The 19,041-nt window shown below is 39.0% G+C and overlaps 1 protein-coding gene across 8 annotated transcripts in view; it reads right to left on the reverse strand.

The window, feature by feature from the left end:
• Nucleotides 1-19,041, reverse strand: part of MMS22L (MMS22 like, DNA repair protein) — a 141,324-nt gene that overhangs the window by 19,472 nt on the left and 102,811 nt on the right. For all 8 annotated transcript variants that reach the window (XM_075923917.1, XM_006118427.4, XM_006118428.4 and 5 more), the window contains 6 exons: nt 18,118-18,308; nt 13,831-13,981; nt 7,720-7,862; nt 6,881-7,023; nt 6,570-6,729; nt 3,589-3,758 (listed from right to left, as the gene is read on the reverse strand). In XM_075923917.1, the coding sequence (XP_075780032.1) occupies nt 3,589-3,758; nt 6,570-6,729; nt 6,881-7,023; nt 7,720-7,862; nt 13,831-13,981; nt 18,118-18,308 (958 nt within the window). The remainder of the gene's footprint in view (nt 1-3,588; nt 3,759-6,569; nt 6,730-6,880; nt 7,024-7,719; nt 7,863-13,830; nt 13,982-18,117; nt 18,309-19,041) is intronic.

Here is a 19,041-nt window from a genome sequence, read left to right on the forward strand (position 1 = left end):
GTTCACAAATTTCTGTTACACGGTGCCTATTAAACACATGCTATAATTCACAAATGCAGTATTGAACTTGTTCAGATCTCTGATAGTACAGTATAGATAAGGACTTTGAAGTCCTGTTCTTTGAGAGATGCTGAGCATGCTCAATTGCATTAAAGACAACAGGAGCTGTGCATATATAGTGCTTTCCAAGATCAAGCTCTTACAATATTTCTGGAAATAATACTGATAATTTCAACAGGGAACACTAAAGGCTTCTACATATATAATACATATTAATTTCATATATACCATATTCTGAAAGACATTTATACCACTAACTTTGGAAGTACTGTAACAATTTTAGAGCACAAAACTGTTACGTTCAACATTATTGGTAAAAGAATCCCAACACTCCTCCAAATCATTTTCTAAATTCATTTTATCAGCAATCAGAATGATATTCAGATTCCCAGTAATAAAATTCAGCAATTCATCAATACATAAAATCAGCTCACAATGATGTTTCCATAAAATGCCTAATGTTAGATATTAGCTCACAATTAAAAACAGTGCCGTGAAAAATGTAAAATGGCCATCCATTCATTTTCTTGGCACTTTGCATTCTAATGTCTGACACTTAAAACAGTGTGTACACAATGTTGACAACAAATCCTATCATAAGGGTCAGACCAATGGTCCAATCTGCCGACAGTCCTGTCCAATCTGCCAACAGTGGCCAATACCAGATGTCCCAGAGGGAGGGAACACAACAGGTAATCTTCATGTGATCCCTTTCCTGTCACCAATATCCAGACAAACAGAGGCTAGGGATAGCATTCCTACCCATCTTGGCTAATAGCTATTGATGGACCTAACCTCCATGAATCTATCTAGCTCTTTTTTTAGCCCTGTTAAAGTCCTATCCATTTTTTAACTACAGCTTTTCTTAGGCCAATTGCAATTTCAATAGTATCACACAGGGACTGTGGTGGTTTGGCAAATCTGTCTACATACAAACTGGTGGATTTTATGAAATTCATTGTATTTGGAATCAGCCACTTGCTACTACGGCTGGTGGCACGTCTCTCCCAGACCAGGAACAGTGGAGATTCATTACTGTGAACTGCCACAAAGAGTAAAAGCTCTTTAGAACAAAGGGATAGCTAAAGCCTTTGGAACCTGATTTTCCTCATATTGTCTGCAGAGAAATGGAAAATCCCCAGAAAGAGAACAAAAAAACAAAAGCCAGGCATTAGATCTGTCTCTTAAAAAACTGAAATGCTAGACACAGACAAAGGGGAATGGTTTCTGGTTTGGATAGAACCCTTTGACTGACAGACCAGCTCAAGATTGCTTGCAGGAATCAATAAGGAAATTGCATGACCAGGGAGAGAAGACTGAGTCAGATGACACCTGAAGGGACTGGCTACAAAACCAAACCCGTCTTGGAGTGATGAAGACAAAGGAGGGAGGTTTTTGCATGGATCTGTGAGGCTCTAGGCTTTCTCTATGAAAACAGCAGGTATGGTTTGCAAACCACTATGATAGAGATCTGGGATAGGGTGTGCTTAAGCTACAAGGAAGATTGGGGTGGGGAAGGCAGTACCTATCTTGAGATCTATGGAAAGTGGATTGTAAAAGGGTACCAGACAGAAAGACAGCCCTAGGGAGTGAGGTTAGAGGGCAGAGACAATGCCTGGAACCTGACCAGATTCAGAGCAGAATGGCTCCAGCAGACAGGTCAGCAACAGGCAAAGCTAGTGAATGCGTTTCATGAGTGGTCCTCCCATATCAGTGGGCTGCAAGACTGAAATCGGGCATGTGCAAACCATGACCCCAAGAATAAGATTAAATACACTGCACTTGATTCTCCTTCTTTATCATGCCTTTTCAACACAATGTGATCCTTTATTGGGAACAAATTAATTGCTGGCAAAAGTAAAGTGGAAAGAGCGCACAGCTCTCACAAAGTTGTGTGCAATTAGCATGCACCTCACACATGCCCTTTCTTTAAATGTGTGTCACTTCTCATTTTGCCAGGGGCTTCTCTCCCTCCGCTCCAGACCCACCTCACTCCAACCCTGCCAAACCTTTTCCCTGCCTCCTCTTCTCCTCCCCCGAGTGTGCCCCGTCCCTTCTTCGCCCCCTCCCTCCAGCATTTCTGGAGTGCTGTGAATCCACTGATTCATGGAGTTCAGGCTCTGGGAGGAAGAGGAAGGAGTGGGAAGGGAGCACAAATCTGTTGATTCATAGTGCTCTGGAGATACTGCGAGGGCGGGGAAGCTCCATCAGGACTGTGTCAGGGACAAAAAAACAAGGAGCAGTGCTTAATTTGTAATGAAAGAGGTGCCAGAGCGCAGGTCATTTTTTTACATTCATAACTGTTGCAGCAAGCCCAGAGGTACCAGGGTATAAACAAACAAGTTTAGACTTGCAGCCCTGGCAGGTCCTGACACAAATTAAACACTGCCAGGGAACCAGGCCCATACCATTTCGAACTTTATAGAAAAAAATTATTTGAAAACTACACCAAGAAGCCCGTTGGTTGTTGGCACAGACCGTGTTACTAACTCTTGGTGGCTGATATACCACACAGCAATCAGGCAGCTACATTCTATAGTAACGTCTGTTTCCAGATGATCACAAGGTGTAGGCTGCTTCTCAAAATGTCCACAAACCAGCAAACTAAGTCATAGGCTGCTCTGTCATTATAGAGTGATATTAATTTTCCTATGACATTCTATCAATCACAGTATGACTTCTGGATAAAGGATGAACGCTGGGGGATGCCTCCAATGTCACCACAACCTCTGAATTTAATCATTGCCTTGTATTACTTGGGTGCTTTTAAGGTCAGTAGCAAGAAGTTTATGCTCAGAGTGGAGGTTTTGAAGGACCATAACAAAGGATTTTTACAGAAAATAATGTGCACATTTAGTAAATGAAATAAGTCTTTTCTCTTCTTCACCCTCAATGTAAACAACCTCCTGCACCTCCAATAAACCTTACCATCTTCTGAGAGTGAGAGAGAATATGTGTGTGTGTGTGGGGGGGGGGGGGGGGGGGGAGAGAACGAGACTACCACCAATACTGGAACCAATGACTGGAACAAGTCTACTATCAAACTACTGAGATAACAACAGTGTCTTCTCAGAAAGTACACAAGCAGAAAACAAGAAAAAACAAATGTTAAAACTTATCCTTAGCAAACCATAGTGTTGTTCATAAAACCACTGATAAGGTAAATTTTCAAATACACATTTGCTTTTTAATCTCAACCAGTGTCCTTTTATCCTTTATGCTTATTTGATCTGCTGTGTCAAAAGTCCCTCATTTCAGAAGCCAATGTTGGCACGTCAGCTAAATCTTCTCTATACACAATGATCAGGCATTATATATTGGAGCGCATCCGCCATCAGTGCTAAACACACCCAGGGAGAAGTGAACCAACGGGGGTGGCATTTTTTTCTTTCACCCTCAACAAGAGGAAAAATTCTGCTGCTTCTTCGGTTTGTTGTACATAAGATCAAAGCCATTTTTGTAGGGAAAAAAAATCCATTGCTATTCAAGAAGTTGTTTGTTTACTGATAAAGAAATTCAGATATTTACCTGAAGATAAAGAGGAAGATTCTCTCGAATGGCAGATAGCATAACTGCAGGCAGCTCTTTGTCTTGCTGAAACACCACAAGTGGCAACAGCAAGCTATCTATGATGCGGAACAAAAGCTGTTGTGCTTTAGAAGTTGCCAGTATTGGTGCCCAGCACTTTACAAGGCATCCTATTGAACAACAGTCAAGAAACCCAAAAAAGTAAATTACAAGAAGGCAAAAAAAATTCCAAGCAGGCAATCTGTTAAGTTACAGTATCCATGGTTACCACAGCAACCCAGTTATCTTATTTTCAAGTATAGCCCAACCTGTTTAGTGAACCTGGATATAATAAAAGTCCATTTACAATACAGCAAAATACAAGTCCCAAATTGCTTCAGTGCAGATTAATGTACTAATTGTAATTTTGTTTTGTAAAAGGAAAAAATACAATGTAAAAAGAGGCCATCTTATTACAGCTCTATGTTATAAGCGTTCCACTATTTAACTACTGAATTCGGTATATTAATGCTTACACTACATCTGCTGTTCCCACACATGCCATACTATGGGTTCTCAAACTTTATCAGTATGAATCACATCTTCAACCAAGAGACTGTCTTTAGCTTCCTTTCACAACTGTATAACATCCCTTCGGCGATAAGGAAATTATTTACATGGAAGAGCAATATTAGGGAAATATTTTATATATTTCAGCTACTTTTAATGCAATTTATTAGCTGAAAACAAGAAGTCAAGTCCACAGGAACCAAGTGCCTTTCTACAGACTGCTGGTGGAAGTTTGAAAACTTCCATGCTACATAAGAGTAGCACTTCTTAAATTTTTTCAACACTTTTGTGTATTGATTTACACAGTTCCCTGTCCTTAGTTTTAGAGTCTTACTTGAAGGGTGTTAATGTAAAATGCTAAAGAGTGTTATTGTAAAAATACCCTGATGCCCAAGAAAGCTGAAATGTAGTTTTTAGTACAGAAATGTGCATACTCATCAGAATTTTATTACTCAGTGCACAGTGCAGCTAATACACAGTCTAAAAAAACAGATTCTTGCCCACATGAATTCTCATCAACTGAGCCCAATCTGAGTATATATGAAATTAACAACAAGAAAAGGTTTCCTAGTTTACAAAGTACACAAAATACAGAAGCATTCCAAAAAAATATATTCAAGACAAAGTAAGGACTGGAAGACATCAAAAATAGGTTTTTACAAGATGTTATTAATATAGAAAAGTCAACCCATTACCATCTCTAAAAACAATGAACAATAACATTAATCTTGTGGAGTAAAACAAAACATGGTGATCAATCATAATGAAACAAAGTGATCACTTAGCAATATGTCTAATAATGCTACCTAGTGCCCCACTTTCTTTTAACTACCACACAAAAATATTTGGGACAAGCATAATCACTCAGACCCCACTGTTCTATGCCCATAACCACTGATACTCTGTATTTGGTGGCAAAGTGCCATGCAATTTAAAGACACATATGATGCCCATAGAGTCACTTCTAGATTTATCTGGAAAGCATATTACTATACAACTACAGTTTTACAAGCTCACAGCGGGTGAAGAAATGACTGGGATTACTTTCACTGTCCGAACAAAACCATAACTCCCATTTCACTACTTTTTTATTAAGGCAAGAGGACAATTTCTTGTGCCCAGTGAAACAATTTCAGATTCGGATAATATCACCATTTCCAATGGGAAAGGAAGGAGAGGGACAAATTGCCCTTTAGTCACTTTATTATACAGAAAAGTTTCTGGCATCTGGATAACTTACACAACTCAGTGTTGACAGCTTATGAAAAGCATTCACCCATTTCTAATTCTGTTAAATTAGCTATATAGACAGCATGCTACTCAAATGTTAGTTTTGCTTATTTCAATGAACAATGCCCACTATTTTAAAGATGGCACTTTTACTATACAGGTAGTCCCCGGGTTACATGGATCCAACTTACATCGGATCCCTACTTACAAACGGGGTGAGGCAACCCCGCACTAGCTGCTTCCCCCCAGCAGACCAGGGAGACGCGAAGCTAGCGCCCCCCCGCCCCCCCAGCAGACCAGGGAGACACGGAGTGGCTTTTCTCAGCTGACACCTCAGCTTGAGAATAAAGGACTGAGGGAAGTGAGGTGTGGGAGAATAAAACTGAGCTCTGGAGAAATGTTTGGCTAGAGTTTCCCCTACAATATGTACCAGTTCCGACTTACATACAAATTCAACTTAAGAACAAACCTACAGTCCCTATCTTGTACGTAACCCGGGGACTGCCTGTATATGTATATCCACATATTACCCTCTATCTTTTATTTCAAAGTATGCCATGGGTCAGATTCTGGCAATCTTATTCATAGGTAATACCACTATATTCAAGTGGTTCCATTGGTTTTAATGGCTCTACTCAAGGAGTAAAGAACTATTTGCCGTGAGTAAGGCTGCCAGAATATGGCTTTTAATAATGAGCACACAAGACTGAAGAGTGCCAAAGTATTGCATAATGAGTTGATAATTTACACAGACTCATGAACTACCATAGCTTTATAGCAAAGATACTGCAGATTCAGAAAAATCTAGTTCTATTGCCATTTTTCCTAGTTTTGTTCCAGTAAAGATTTTTCACTGAACAAAAATATTAAAACTTCATACTTTCAAATGAAAGCTCAACTTTGTTCTATTCACAGCACATCTACAGAGGAAGAATTATTTTTGGAGGAAAGAAAATACCTCTGCGTTTCAGAGGATCAAGATAAAAGGGTGAGAAAGATAAGAGAAAAATTAGGAATTTTGCTTTATAAAAGTTTTCTGATATTTACTCTTTTAAACATCAGAAAAATAGATTATTAAAAAAAATCTATACAAAAAGTTGTTTGTTGATGTGGTGTTGAGCAAATATTTTACTCATTCCATACACAAAGCTATTTCCTGTGAAATTATGAAAGAAGATGAAGAATGATTGAAAAATAATTACCAATAATTGAGTAAGTGAGCTGCAGGCCTTCGGCAGGTCCTTTCTTCTTCAAATAAGGTTTTACATACTTTACCACATCACCTAGATATTCCATCGTCTTTGTTACCATGGCAGATTTCTCAGCTACCGTCTGAAGGCCGCTGTAAGTTATACCAACAGCCTGAAAACAAAAAGAAAGTGAAATAGACCAGACTGTTGGGTTTAGTTTGTTTTTGTTAAATATTGTGCTGAAGCTTAGCTAAATACTTTTTCCAAAAAGCATACTCAGGTTTTGGTTTTACATAGCACATTGTTTATAAAAGATATAGTACCTTAATGAATTGTATAAGTGCATTCTTAGGGTCTTGCTTGAAGACAGACTCATCAAAATGTGCCCTTGAGAAGATGTTTTCTATTTCTGAGAATTTAAAAACCAGTCTTGTCATTTCAGTCAGTTGCTCCACATACGCTTTCCCTGTTATAAAAGGAAATACAACTAAGAATGCAGTACACTTTGCCAGTCAACTTCACCTATGATTAAGGTTTCTATTTACCTGTTAACAGAGTCATGAAGTAAAACACGATTCAAAATTATGAAGATACAGTGGGTGAGAGTAATGAACATTACAAGTAATGCAAAACCTCCACTCTATCATTAGCCTTCCCAGGAATTCACAGACTATACATGAACAATAGCTTTTGAAAGATTTAACCTACAGTTAATTAGAAGTACAGTATTCTAAAAGAACCAAATAAGTATCTTTCAGTACATAAGGATAGAGCAGCCAAGAAAATCAAAATATCCCATCTAAAATGGCAAAGAATTATTCATAATTGGATGTTTTTCTTTTTAGAGAGTTCACAGCATGATTCCTAGTTATTTACTTCAGATTTTCACTTTTTTCAGAGTAGTTCTTCATCGGGGAAAAAAATAGCATGTCTCCTTGGGAGCAAGTTTTTGTTCTTTGCTTCCAAGGAAACAAGCTCTTTTATCTTTGTTTGTGATAAATTTGTCATATACTGAACAGGCAAAACATCAAGAAATAGCACAAGCCATGTAAAGAAACACATTTTGTAATTAGGTAAAAGTAAAGAAATGCAAACATACATATACGTCTGATATATGGAATTGTTACAGCAATTCAAACACCAGGGAAATATGAACACTTACCAAATGTTCGCTCAGCATCTGTCCTGGTCAATGTATCAGTAGGCTGATCAATGTACATTTGCAAAATGCATCGAAACCAAGAACGTACTGACAAGGCTTCATAGGATGTATGTCCCATACCACAAAAAGCTTCTGATAATGCACTGCAAGAAATGGAAGTAAGGAAATATGTAAGGACCTGGGCAAAAGCCTCATTTTACTTAATGATTATAGAGTTTTAGCAACTTTATTTGTAACTGTCATCCTACATAACACAGACAGAGGGTCAAACTTTGCATTCCTTTAAAAACATGGAAACTACAGAATTTTACACAAGAGTTTACAGGTGCCAGGATACAGATGATGTGCTAAATTTATTAGTGTTGTATGTGATAATGTAACTTGCAGGTCAGATTAAGACAAACAACTGTTAAAGAGAAAAATCTATACTTTTGTTATTTTCAGTCTAGAAATGGGAGTCTCTCTATATCACTACATCTAAGAATAAGTGATTTGTTTAAGCAAATAAGTCTTTGACCAATCAAAAATAGCTAAGGAGAAAAATCTCACTAAGATAATCTAGAGATGCCACAGGCAACTGTGAACTGTTCTCAACTATCCTCGTCTATAAACACAAAGAGGGACAGTTTTTAATACAGTCTGTGACTTTTTTTGATATTATTTATCTGAATACATTATGTGTTTTAATTCTGTAATTGATAGCATAGTGCTAACAGAGATCCGTACTTTGCTCTGAGAACTTTTACTGTACATAGGACATTAGAATTACATTGTAGGGAGGTAGAATAGTGATAGAGATGCAGCCGTGTTAGTCTGGTGTAGCTAAAACAAAAGACAGAACTATGTAGCACTTTAAAGACTAACAAGATGGTTTATTAGGTAATGAGCTTTCGTGGGCCAGACCCACTTCCTCAGATCAATATGTGGAAGAAAATCGGCACAACCATATATACCAAAGTGATACAATAAAAAAAAAAAAAGTGAAAGCATGTGAAATTGACAAATGAAATTTTAGAACAGAGGTGAGGTGAAGGGAGAAGGTAAGTTTCTGTGAGGTAGTGACATTAGGGGTGATAATTGGGGAAGCTATCTTTGTAATGGATGAGATAATTAGAGTCTTTGTTTAAACCCATACGTAAAGTGTCAAATTTAAGCATGAATGACAATTCTGAAGCTTCTCGTTGAAGTCTGGAGTAAAAGTCTCTTTGAAGCAATATGCATGTTTTAAGGTCATTCAGTGAATGATCAGTCTGCATTGATTCTTTGTGTTCTTGATCTTGTAACTGGCATGGTTAGGTCCAATAATGGTGTCAGCAGAGTAAATATGTGGACAAAGCTGGCACCTGGGTTTGTTGCAAGGGAAAGTTCCAGGGTTGGTATTAGTGTGATATGTCCTGTGGTTGTTGGTAAGAATCATCCTGAGGTTAGGTGGAACACATGTTCCTGTTCATCCAGAAATATAATTTATGCCATCATGTGCCTAAAGTGTCCGTTTGCTATGTACATTGGACAAACATGTCAGACACTTCGCCAAAGATTCAATGCACACAAAACAGACATAAGACTCTCTCACAGAGAGAAAGCTATTGCCTGCTATTTCAGCCACACTGGTCATTCACTTAATGACCTTAAAACATGCATATTGCTTCAAGGAGACTAACTCCAGACTTCAACGAGAAGCTTCAGAATTGTCATTCATGCTTAAATTTGACACTTTACGTATGGGTTTAAACAAAGACTCTAATTATCTCATCCATTACAAAGATAGCTTCCCCAATTATCACCCCTAATGTCACTACCTCACAGAAACTTCCCCTATTATCACCCCTATGTCACTATCTCACAGAAACTTACCTTCCCTCTTCACCCCCACTCTGTCCTAAAATTTGATTTGTCAATTTCACATGCGTTCACTTTTTTTTTGATTGTATCACTTTGTGCCGATTTTCTTCCACATATTGATCTGAGGAAGTGGGTCTGGCCCACGAAAGCTCATCACCTAATAAACCATCTTGTTAGTCTTTAAAGTGCTACATAGTTCTGTCTTTTATTGTAGGGATGTGAATGACTAATTGACTAAATTGCTTCCTTCCCATTGCTGCCTCTATCAGAAAAACAGGCAGCGGGGGGGGGAGGGGGGAAGGAGTGAGGGGAGAAAGGAGTGCTTCAAAGCGGCAGCGCTGCATGGAGCCCAGGGTCTGTTGCTTTGAGGAGCCGCGTGGAACTGGGGTCAGCTGAGAACTCCCTGTGCTGCAAGAGGGGGCTCAGGGCTAGGATATGGGATTAGATTGCTGGAAGTTACGGTGAAGGAGGGGGTTCCAACCTTGGGCAGGGGATTGGAGTGTGGGTGTATGTTCGGGCTCCAGCCAGGCAGTGCTTACCTCAGGTGGCTCCCAGTGAGCAGTGCAGCAGGGCTAAGCCAAGTTCCTTGCTTGCTTTGGCTCTGTGCAGCTCCCAGAAGTGTCTGGGATTTCCAGCTGCTAGGCAGATGAACCAGGGGGCACTGTACCTCACTCACGCCTGTAGGTGCTGTCCCCATAACTCCTATTGGCCGTGGTTCGGAGCTAATGAGAACTGCAGAGCTGGTGGTCAGGGCAAAGGAAGTGCACAGAGTTTCCCCAATCATACATGCATCTAGGAGTTGCAGACACATGCTGGAGTTGCACAGACCCAGGGCAGATAAGGAGCCTACTTTTAGCCCTGCTGATCAGACTTTCAACCACCCAGTCACTGGTACTGACCAGAGTTTCAGGGTTCCTTTCAACCAGGTATTCTGGTAAAAAACAAACAAACAGATGCCTTGCAACCCTACCTCACTCTTAATGAGAAGGTATAATACCAGGTAGGTGTTGGGTACATGGCTGGCTGACTGACTGACTCAACTCCTTGGTGAAGTCACATTAATTGATGCTATGAAGCCTTCCTCTGATATTCCACATCATCACAGACTTTCTTCATATCTCTAATGAGTGCCTGCTGCTTTTCTGCCCAAGCAGCATGTGCCTGTGTATCTGTGATTAATTACAGCAGGAACTCCTGGCTGAAGGACAAAACATCTCCTCTGCATATGTCCATAGCACTGGGAAAGAGGTGCTGTGCCATCTGTAGTTACTATTGGTCCAGTTGTCACATTTGTTTCAATTGAAGGAAATTATTTCAGAGAAGGAGAAAGGACGCCTTCTTATTCAACAGATTTGCTCCTTTATGGAGCCAAACACTTATGTGCTTAGCTTCAGCGGAAAAAAAAATCTTATTTGTATTTCTATTTGCACTGCTCTTAAAAAGTTGGATTCTGTTTCTCCTTGTTCATCAACAACAGTGGTTTTTTTTAACCTTCATTCCAATAAATTACACTTTTGCAATCACACTGAATGGCCACATATTTCATTCCGTGTAATCAGAAGGCAGGGGCATTAGTACTAAAATGAGAATTAAATAAAAATACAAAAATAGGAAATAAGACAAGATCAAGAATGCATGAGTAAATCAAACTATTAATACTTTTAATTGTTTGCAATCTACATGTTTCACAAGTTGTGCATATATGAACATAACAACGAGTAGTCCTGTGGCATCTTAGAGACCAACAAAAGTACAGTCTGGCCTGGCACTGTTGGGACCTGACTGGTCCCGAATCAAAGAATTTGCCAGATCAGGGGAGGTCTCCTGCTTCTGGGCCCCACGCCTATTGCATGCTGTCTCACTCTCTCCCACCCCCAATCTGGCTGGGTTGCTTGCCCAGCTGCTGCTAGCTCCCTAGACAGCACATGTTCTGGCTCCTGCCATGGGGCTCTGGCCCCATGCATCTGAGGGCAGCTGCAGGGCTCCAGCCCTGGCCCCACTCTCCAGCAGGTTGCTACGGGGTTCCGGCCCTGACCCTATGCTCCAGGGAAGCCAAGGGGATCTGGACCCGGCCCCATGCTCCTGGGGGCTGTGCTCCCCCGGAACACAAGACCGGGGCACCAGGAGACTCTGGCCTCAGCCTTCAGCTCCCAGGGGTTGCTGGAGGCTGTCCCCATCACTATCCACAGCTGAGCTGCCAAACTTGTTGCCCTGGCCCTGGCTGGCCCTCCTGCCCTTAGGCTCCTGGGCTTTCTGGTCCAGGAGCAGCCATGGTCCTGCCAGATGACAGATGTTGCCAGCCCAGAATGCCAGTTTTTGCAAGTACAACCTATATATAGTGTAAGGAACTTTCATGGGCAAAACCTTCAAAAGATTTAAGGTGTCATAGGACTACTCGCTATTTTTAAATTTACAGACTAACACAGTTGCACCTCAGACTCATGCACTTATCAGTTACTCTTAGCCCGTGCTTCCTCTGCCTTCTCCAATCTGGTGTTGTGAAATTCACTGAACAAATTCTATTGTGAACTCTCTGGAAGAGGAGTGCCTACTACTGCCTCAGTCTTGCTGAATATCATGACACAGGTACAGTCCGAAGTGCTGATCTTGGCAGATGTGTTGCTCAGCTGTCCATAGTTTGTGCTGCAGAACGTTTATTATTCATGATAAAGCATCAGGTACCAGTCTGAGTTTGCAGGTTAGATAGGAAAAAAAAAAAACTTTCTGGCTGTAAACTGAGCTCATTTGATGTAAAAATCACTAATAGACTATAACCATGATGCGCTCAGATGCCAATACTTAGATACTTTGGTTACTTGTAGGGATGTTGAAAGGTTACCCTTAACGAGTGATGCTTACAAGTAAGTTCTGGTTAATCAGTGGGGGCTGGAGCAGCTCCTTGCCTGCCACAGGCATGACTGCCCTAGCCCCATGGAGCCCACCACAGACACAGGTGCTCCAGCCCAGCCAAGGCTGTCCCTGTCTGTGGGTGGCCCAGGCATACCACAGGCAGGGACTGCTCCAGATGTCCAATGCTTAAACTTTATGCAGACCCATTTTAGCCAATGGAGGTACTTACATTTCTGGAAGTGGTTATGTTCATGTTTGTAGGATTGGGGCAAAAATCTGTTTAAAAATACTAAGGATCTTACTCAACACACTCATTTTTAAAGTCTCAGGCACTAGTTTTCTGCAAAAAAGACCTGTATGAGATCGTGAAATGAAAAGGCCCACTTTTTCATTCTTGTTTCTTCTCATTTTGCAAATTATCAATTCTATACTGCACCCCCCCAAATATTTTTGTTACAACAGAAACCTAAATATTTCATTATTTCTCTTGAATTGAATATTAAGTGCCTATTGTTAAATCTCTGTTGCACTACCATAAAAAGTCCAGAGAAATATTAAGACTCAAGATTAAAATCACTAAGCATGAATGAAAGTTGTTGGAATTACCACGTCATAACATTCAAGACATTAAAATTCAGCCATGAGTGCTGCTACTTTACCTCCTAAATGGTAAAAATGGTAACACTAGTAGAAGAGGTGGAACAGTCAATATACAACTAAATGAAGTATAATAATGTGTGGGTCAAGACATTTCATTTAGCTACAGTGTAATGACCTTCAGAAGAGTATTGATACAGTTATTGTCTAGATTCCAGTTTTCCAATACCATTTGTGGAAAAAAGTAACTTGCTGAATGAAAGAAAAATTAACTCTGCAATGTTGATGTCTACCTGTCAATTTTCATTATCCAAAGCCATAGGAAAAACACTTTAGAAAATAAAGGGGAACAAAATCCTAGAAATTCATGGAATCTAGAACTTAAAGAATTGCAAAGGGTCTACAGCAAGAAAACTCTAAAGTTCCACTTCAAGGGAGTCACTACTTTTAAAAAAAAAACAGTTACCTACCTTTCATAAAAGTTGTTCTTCAAGATGTGTTTCTCATGTGCATTCCAATAAATGTGCATGCGCTCATGCATGATTCCTGGAAGCATTTTCCCCAGTGGTACTGTTAGATCGGATGTTAAACCCCACAGTATATAGTGCTATTTTGACCCCCCCCCCCCCCCCAGTTCCTTCTTCCCATCAGGGATGGTCAATGGAGTGATTGTTCTCTTGCTCAGCAACACAGCTCTACCTGTTTCCAATTGTGTACATCATTATTCTAAGTGTTAGTTGTTCAAGTTGTTATTAGATAATAGGCTTTCACTAGGGATCCCTCTTTTTTTCCTGAAAAAACAAGAAGTTTTAAGTTGGTCACCTGTTTTGTATTAGATGACTTAGATATCTGGATACGAGCTGCGGACACACCATATCATCCCATCCAAACAACTGCATCATTGATACAACAGGCTGTGGCTGGAGTTCTGATGGAGCTGTGCATGGCATGTCCAAAGCCAACAGAGTAAAACCTGATGTTCGAGGAAAAAGGAGGGGCTGAGTGTTAAGTTTCTCCAAATATTTAAAATATATTCCTGTTCTACTAAAAATTAGTTATTATTATTTAATATATATGTTTCCATCACTCCCACAGGTTGCAATCACCATTGGGAACCCATCATGCCAGACACCATTTAAATGTATATGAAGATGCTGTCCCCATTCTGAGTAGCTTACAATCCATGGCAACATAAAATTTAGCAGACTGATAAAATCAAAATACATCCTGTTTAACACCATATTTTCCTTTTCCACTCCCTTTCATGCCTGAATACATTTTTTTGTCCCATTACAATTTTTAAAACTCTTTCTTTCTCAGGAATGAACTTTGTGTGATTAGCTTTACCTTTTGGAATTTAGTTTAAGTGCAGAATTGTTTCTGTAAATGAGAGTTGCTTGCAGAAGAAAAAAGTGTAAATACAGTGCTAATGACAAAGTTTCTTTTGAACTGAACAATTTCACATAGGCTAACACAACATCTTCAGATCTAGAAAACTGTCAAATGAATAACTGCCTCAGAATATTTTTTTTAGAAACACAAAGTGGGTGAGGTAATATCTCTTATTGGACTAACTGCTGTGGGGAAGACAGGGACGCTTTTGGGTTACAATTCAGATGTCACAATTTTTCTCTTACCCACAGCAGTTGGTCCAATAAAAGATATTATCTCACCCATCTTGTGTCTCTAATATCCTGGGACTGATACATCAATAACATCACCGCATGCAGAATTTTTTAATGAGACATAACCATGCTCTTTACACTAGTGGGCCAACATGGAACTTACCTCCAACACTAAAAACAACAAAAATTATTCTCTTAGCTCATTCTTTATGCTATGGATAATAAATACATTTCAAGGCAGGCTGGAGATATACCCTGGAATGCTGATAAGTTATTAGAATAAATGAAATTGGCAAAAGCAAAGGAGGCTTGGAAGACTCATCTTTGTTTTTTTATAAAATGAAAGGTGCTCACCAGCTCCTAGAAAACAGCATATTAATAAATTAACAGCATATGTTACATGTTTTCAGGAGCTGGTTTTTGACTGGCTGAAGTACAGCGCAAGTATATTCTCAGAAACAATACAAATGCAGCTATTTTAATTAATGGAACAGAGTTAGGTCTTTTATCTTACAAGTCCTCAGTAAGAGTGAACATGCAGTTTTGCTTCCTCAGAAGCAGACTAAGGATCTTTTGTAAAGCACAGTCACAATATGGTGCCTAATTCACCTTAGGAAAGGAAGTCATTGTGCCAATCATACAGACCTAGCACAGTTTACTTTCCTCACCACAGTCATTCGGCAATGTTTGCCAGTGCTGGAGATAAAAGTTGTGAAATTGAGTCCCAAGCCCACTCAATTTAGGCTTAATCAATTGTTCTTTTATTTATCCATTTCAGAAAGACTATTGTCACTTGGTGTCTGGACATACATTTATGCCAGATGAAGAACAACAGACAAAACAGAATTGATGAACAGGCCCAAGCAGCCACATTCTGGAGCGATAATAGTGGTCACCTACTCTGATACCTCTGGTCTTTCAGCCCTATTCTTCAGTTTCTGGTGCCCTGTTTCTCCAGTTTGGGGTCATATTCACTTCAGTCTTTTATACATTTTTACATTAAAAAGTCTTTACTCTTTGCCCAACTGGCTTACAGCACAAGAACCCTGTGGATTTTAGGTAACACATAATATTACACATAGCAAGTTTCAGTTGCCAAACTTCAGTATTTTTCCTGCTGGTTTGGGGGACATGGCTTTGTTTGGTCACCCTGCCTAGGTCTTCCCAGAAAAAGGTTTTGGTTCTGTGTTTTTATTTAGCATTATTTGTTTGTGTCTCTCTTACTTCTATGTTGATTCTGTTCTGCCGGCAATAATATTTTAAGCGGATGAGCAATTCAAAAGACAAATCAGAAAAAAAAATCACTTATGCCACCAAAACTTTAGCTTTAGAGATACATCAGCTGTGCTCATTCACTGCACATAATTATAGGTAATAAAAATGTAGTTCTCAGAGCTCTTACTATTACTATCAACGATTCTTCATTTTATATTTCAATGCTACAAGTCAGTTGTATTATTCTAAGCTACCATTAATTTATTAGAAAGGGGAGGGAAGTTACAGAAAAAGTGGTTCTTTAATGTACATTTATCTTCATACAAAACTCAGATTAATATTTATAAATCAGTGCCAAGAAACTTCATTAGAATACCAATGCAAATTCATTTTTGAGGAGTGATTCCATTTTTGGGTCCTTGATATTTAGTAGTTTCAATGGTATTCCAACACCAGTAAAAATATGAGAAGAAGGGAACAGAATGGCGTTGTGAAAGGTGTTACTTCCTGTTCCTGGATGTTTACTTGCCATCCACCTAATTAAGAGGAGGAGTAGCAGTGTTAAGGAGACTGCCATCTCCGTGTTTGAACCTTCAATGCAAGGAGCCTGCAAAGTGGAAAAAGGAATTACATTCTTTCACACTGCTCCCCAATATTGGCTCATAGCACAGGTCACAACTGTATCTATACTCAGCATTGCAAGTACATTTCTAATAATGTTGGTTCTCTCACGATTTTGTACGGAAAAGGAAAAAGGAAATATTTGGGGAAAATATCTAACCATAGAAGGAGAATGGATCTTGATTTAATTTTGTATTGCCACTTTCTACAAATGCCTCTGTAGTGACAGACTTTTACTTCAGCTGTTTGAATTATGTTGCAGCACCTAAAATGAAGGTTTACAGAAAAAGTTTAAGAAGGGATTTAATATCAGAGATTATAATTTGTTTAGTTGGACATAAAATGAGTGGTGATAATATCAGGACTCTTTGCTTAGACTAGTATTTAGTTTTAAGAATAATGCTTTAATTAAATAAGAATTAAATGTTAGTTTAAATTCAGAAAATGCAACATGGCTGACCAAAATGGCAGACATGGGGATGATGTAGTGGAAGATAAGGTACACAGAGGTCCATTAGCTATGATGTAATAATTTTACTTCCTATGATACAAACGTAAATTCCACTTCTGGTGGGGAATATCTCATCAAAATTCCGTAGAGACATATGGCCCACAGGAATAAATGAGGCTTCCAAACAAGAAGTAGCTAGGAGTCATCCAAAGGTCAGCTAAAAGCTGGAATACATTGAGCCCATAGAAATTCATGGTGCTTCCTGTATATACGACTTGATTAGCAAATAGCATATGCTAATCCCTGGAAGTCGATTGACTGAGCTCGAATGTCACATGGCATAAATTAGCATATTCTGATCACTGAAAGCTGACTGGCAGAATTATGATAACAAATCACAAATTAATAAGAAATGAAATCAAGGGTTTTCTCTTGAAATAACTGCGTCTTAACGGTGTCTTATTTCGAAATAGCGCCATAATGCGAATATGCAAATGAAGCACGGGATATTTAAATCCCGGCTTCATTTGCAATTTCAAATGTCTTCATTTGCATCCCTCTCTCGAAAGAAGGTGCAAGTGTAGACATACCCTGACATGCTATCCATATGTCTGGATTTGGAGTGGTTCTTTGTAAGGTAAAATTCTAGCAACGTAACAACTTCCTATACAAAATGACCTATGTAATGTCAGAATGTATCTGAATGTAAAAATGCTACAAAAAGGATAATGAAATGTACCTTTAAAAAAAAATCTACATAAATGTCAAAACAAGATACCAAAAAGTGAATTATGTAAGCTATTCGCATACTGACAAAACCAAAAGGAGAGCAAACTTTCATGTAAAGCAATAGGACAAATTTTAGGTATAATATAATGAACTATAAAACATTATCCTTATTTAGATTTACAACAGACATTGCAAATATAATTTAAGCTGTCAATGATGTGAAAAATCAAAGAGTCCTATAGATTCAAACCATTCCAGTGTCATGGATCTGCATCCTATAGGCAGAGACTCTATTTTTTTATGTCAACATATTTAGCACCATTTAGCACAGAGCCTCATCTCTACATTTAGGTAGATTTGAGCTACTAAATAGGAGCAGTAATATGTGAAAACAATAAAATACACCAAAAAGTTTGCATCCAAGGAAACAGCAAAGGAAGCAATAGAAAAATGAAGGTCAGTGCTGACCTGCAGCTGTATCTGCAAGCTGTGGAGGTGGCAGTGTCTGTGACATTCTCTGGCTCTTCAAGAAAGGGAAAAAATTTCTCCATAGAGCACTGGCAACAGCAAGGTGGTGCTCTTTAGCCACTAATGGAAGTTGTGCGTTGGGACCCATGTTCCCTAGCTGAGGTCCCTGGATCACACGTTTGTGCACACTCCTGGGGAGAAACAAAAACAACGTTAACATGCAATAAATGAAAAAATGGATTCTTTCACAGCTTCTTTAAACTGTACAGTCTGAGAACTGAAGGATCATTTTGTATAATTAAAACCTTTATGCACAGACATTATGCATACCAGTTATTTGATGGATGAATGATGGCATATTAAGCACCATAAAGTTAATGTTAATTACTAATGTCAGCCATTAATTATATGCTTTTTAATATGTCAGATCAAAATGAGGAATAGGCCACTTTAAAATGAGCGTTTGCATTTTGCAACTGCTGGTAAGACAAGTGAGCCTTGCTACAATCCAAAGCAGACACTTAAAAAAAAAGTCTGTAAAAGGTCCTGGGTGTTTAGAGAAGAACAGTAAATAATGAAAAATGTTTTTTCTTAATGCTAAGACTTAAAATTAGAGTTTACTTTTTAATTTGCAAAACCTCAGCAAATGAATGTAGAATAAAAGCAAAGATTCATGTTTTCCCAATGCATCACAGACAAGGTTTGACAGCAGTGCCCATACCTTTGTTAGTACAGTAAGGACAAAAGTTACCATTGCCACACAATCCCATCTCTTTGTGAGACAATGTGGCATAAATTCAATAATGCATTCAATTTTCTTTGATTCTTCTAGTACCATTCCTACTACTTAATCTAATTTGGAAGTTGTGACTTTCTAGAGGTTTAATAGAGATATGTCTGCAGGGAATCAATGTTCTCAGAGAA

This window comes from Pelodiscus sinensis, chromosome 3 (genome assembly GCF_049634645.1).
Source record: "Pelodiscus sinensis isolate JC-2024 chromosome 3, ASM4963464v1, whole genome shotgun sequence".
NCBI classification, from domain to species: domain Eukaryota; kingdom Metazoa; phylum Chordata; order Testudines; family Trionychidae; genus Pelodiscus; species Pelodiscus sinensis.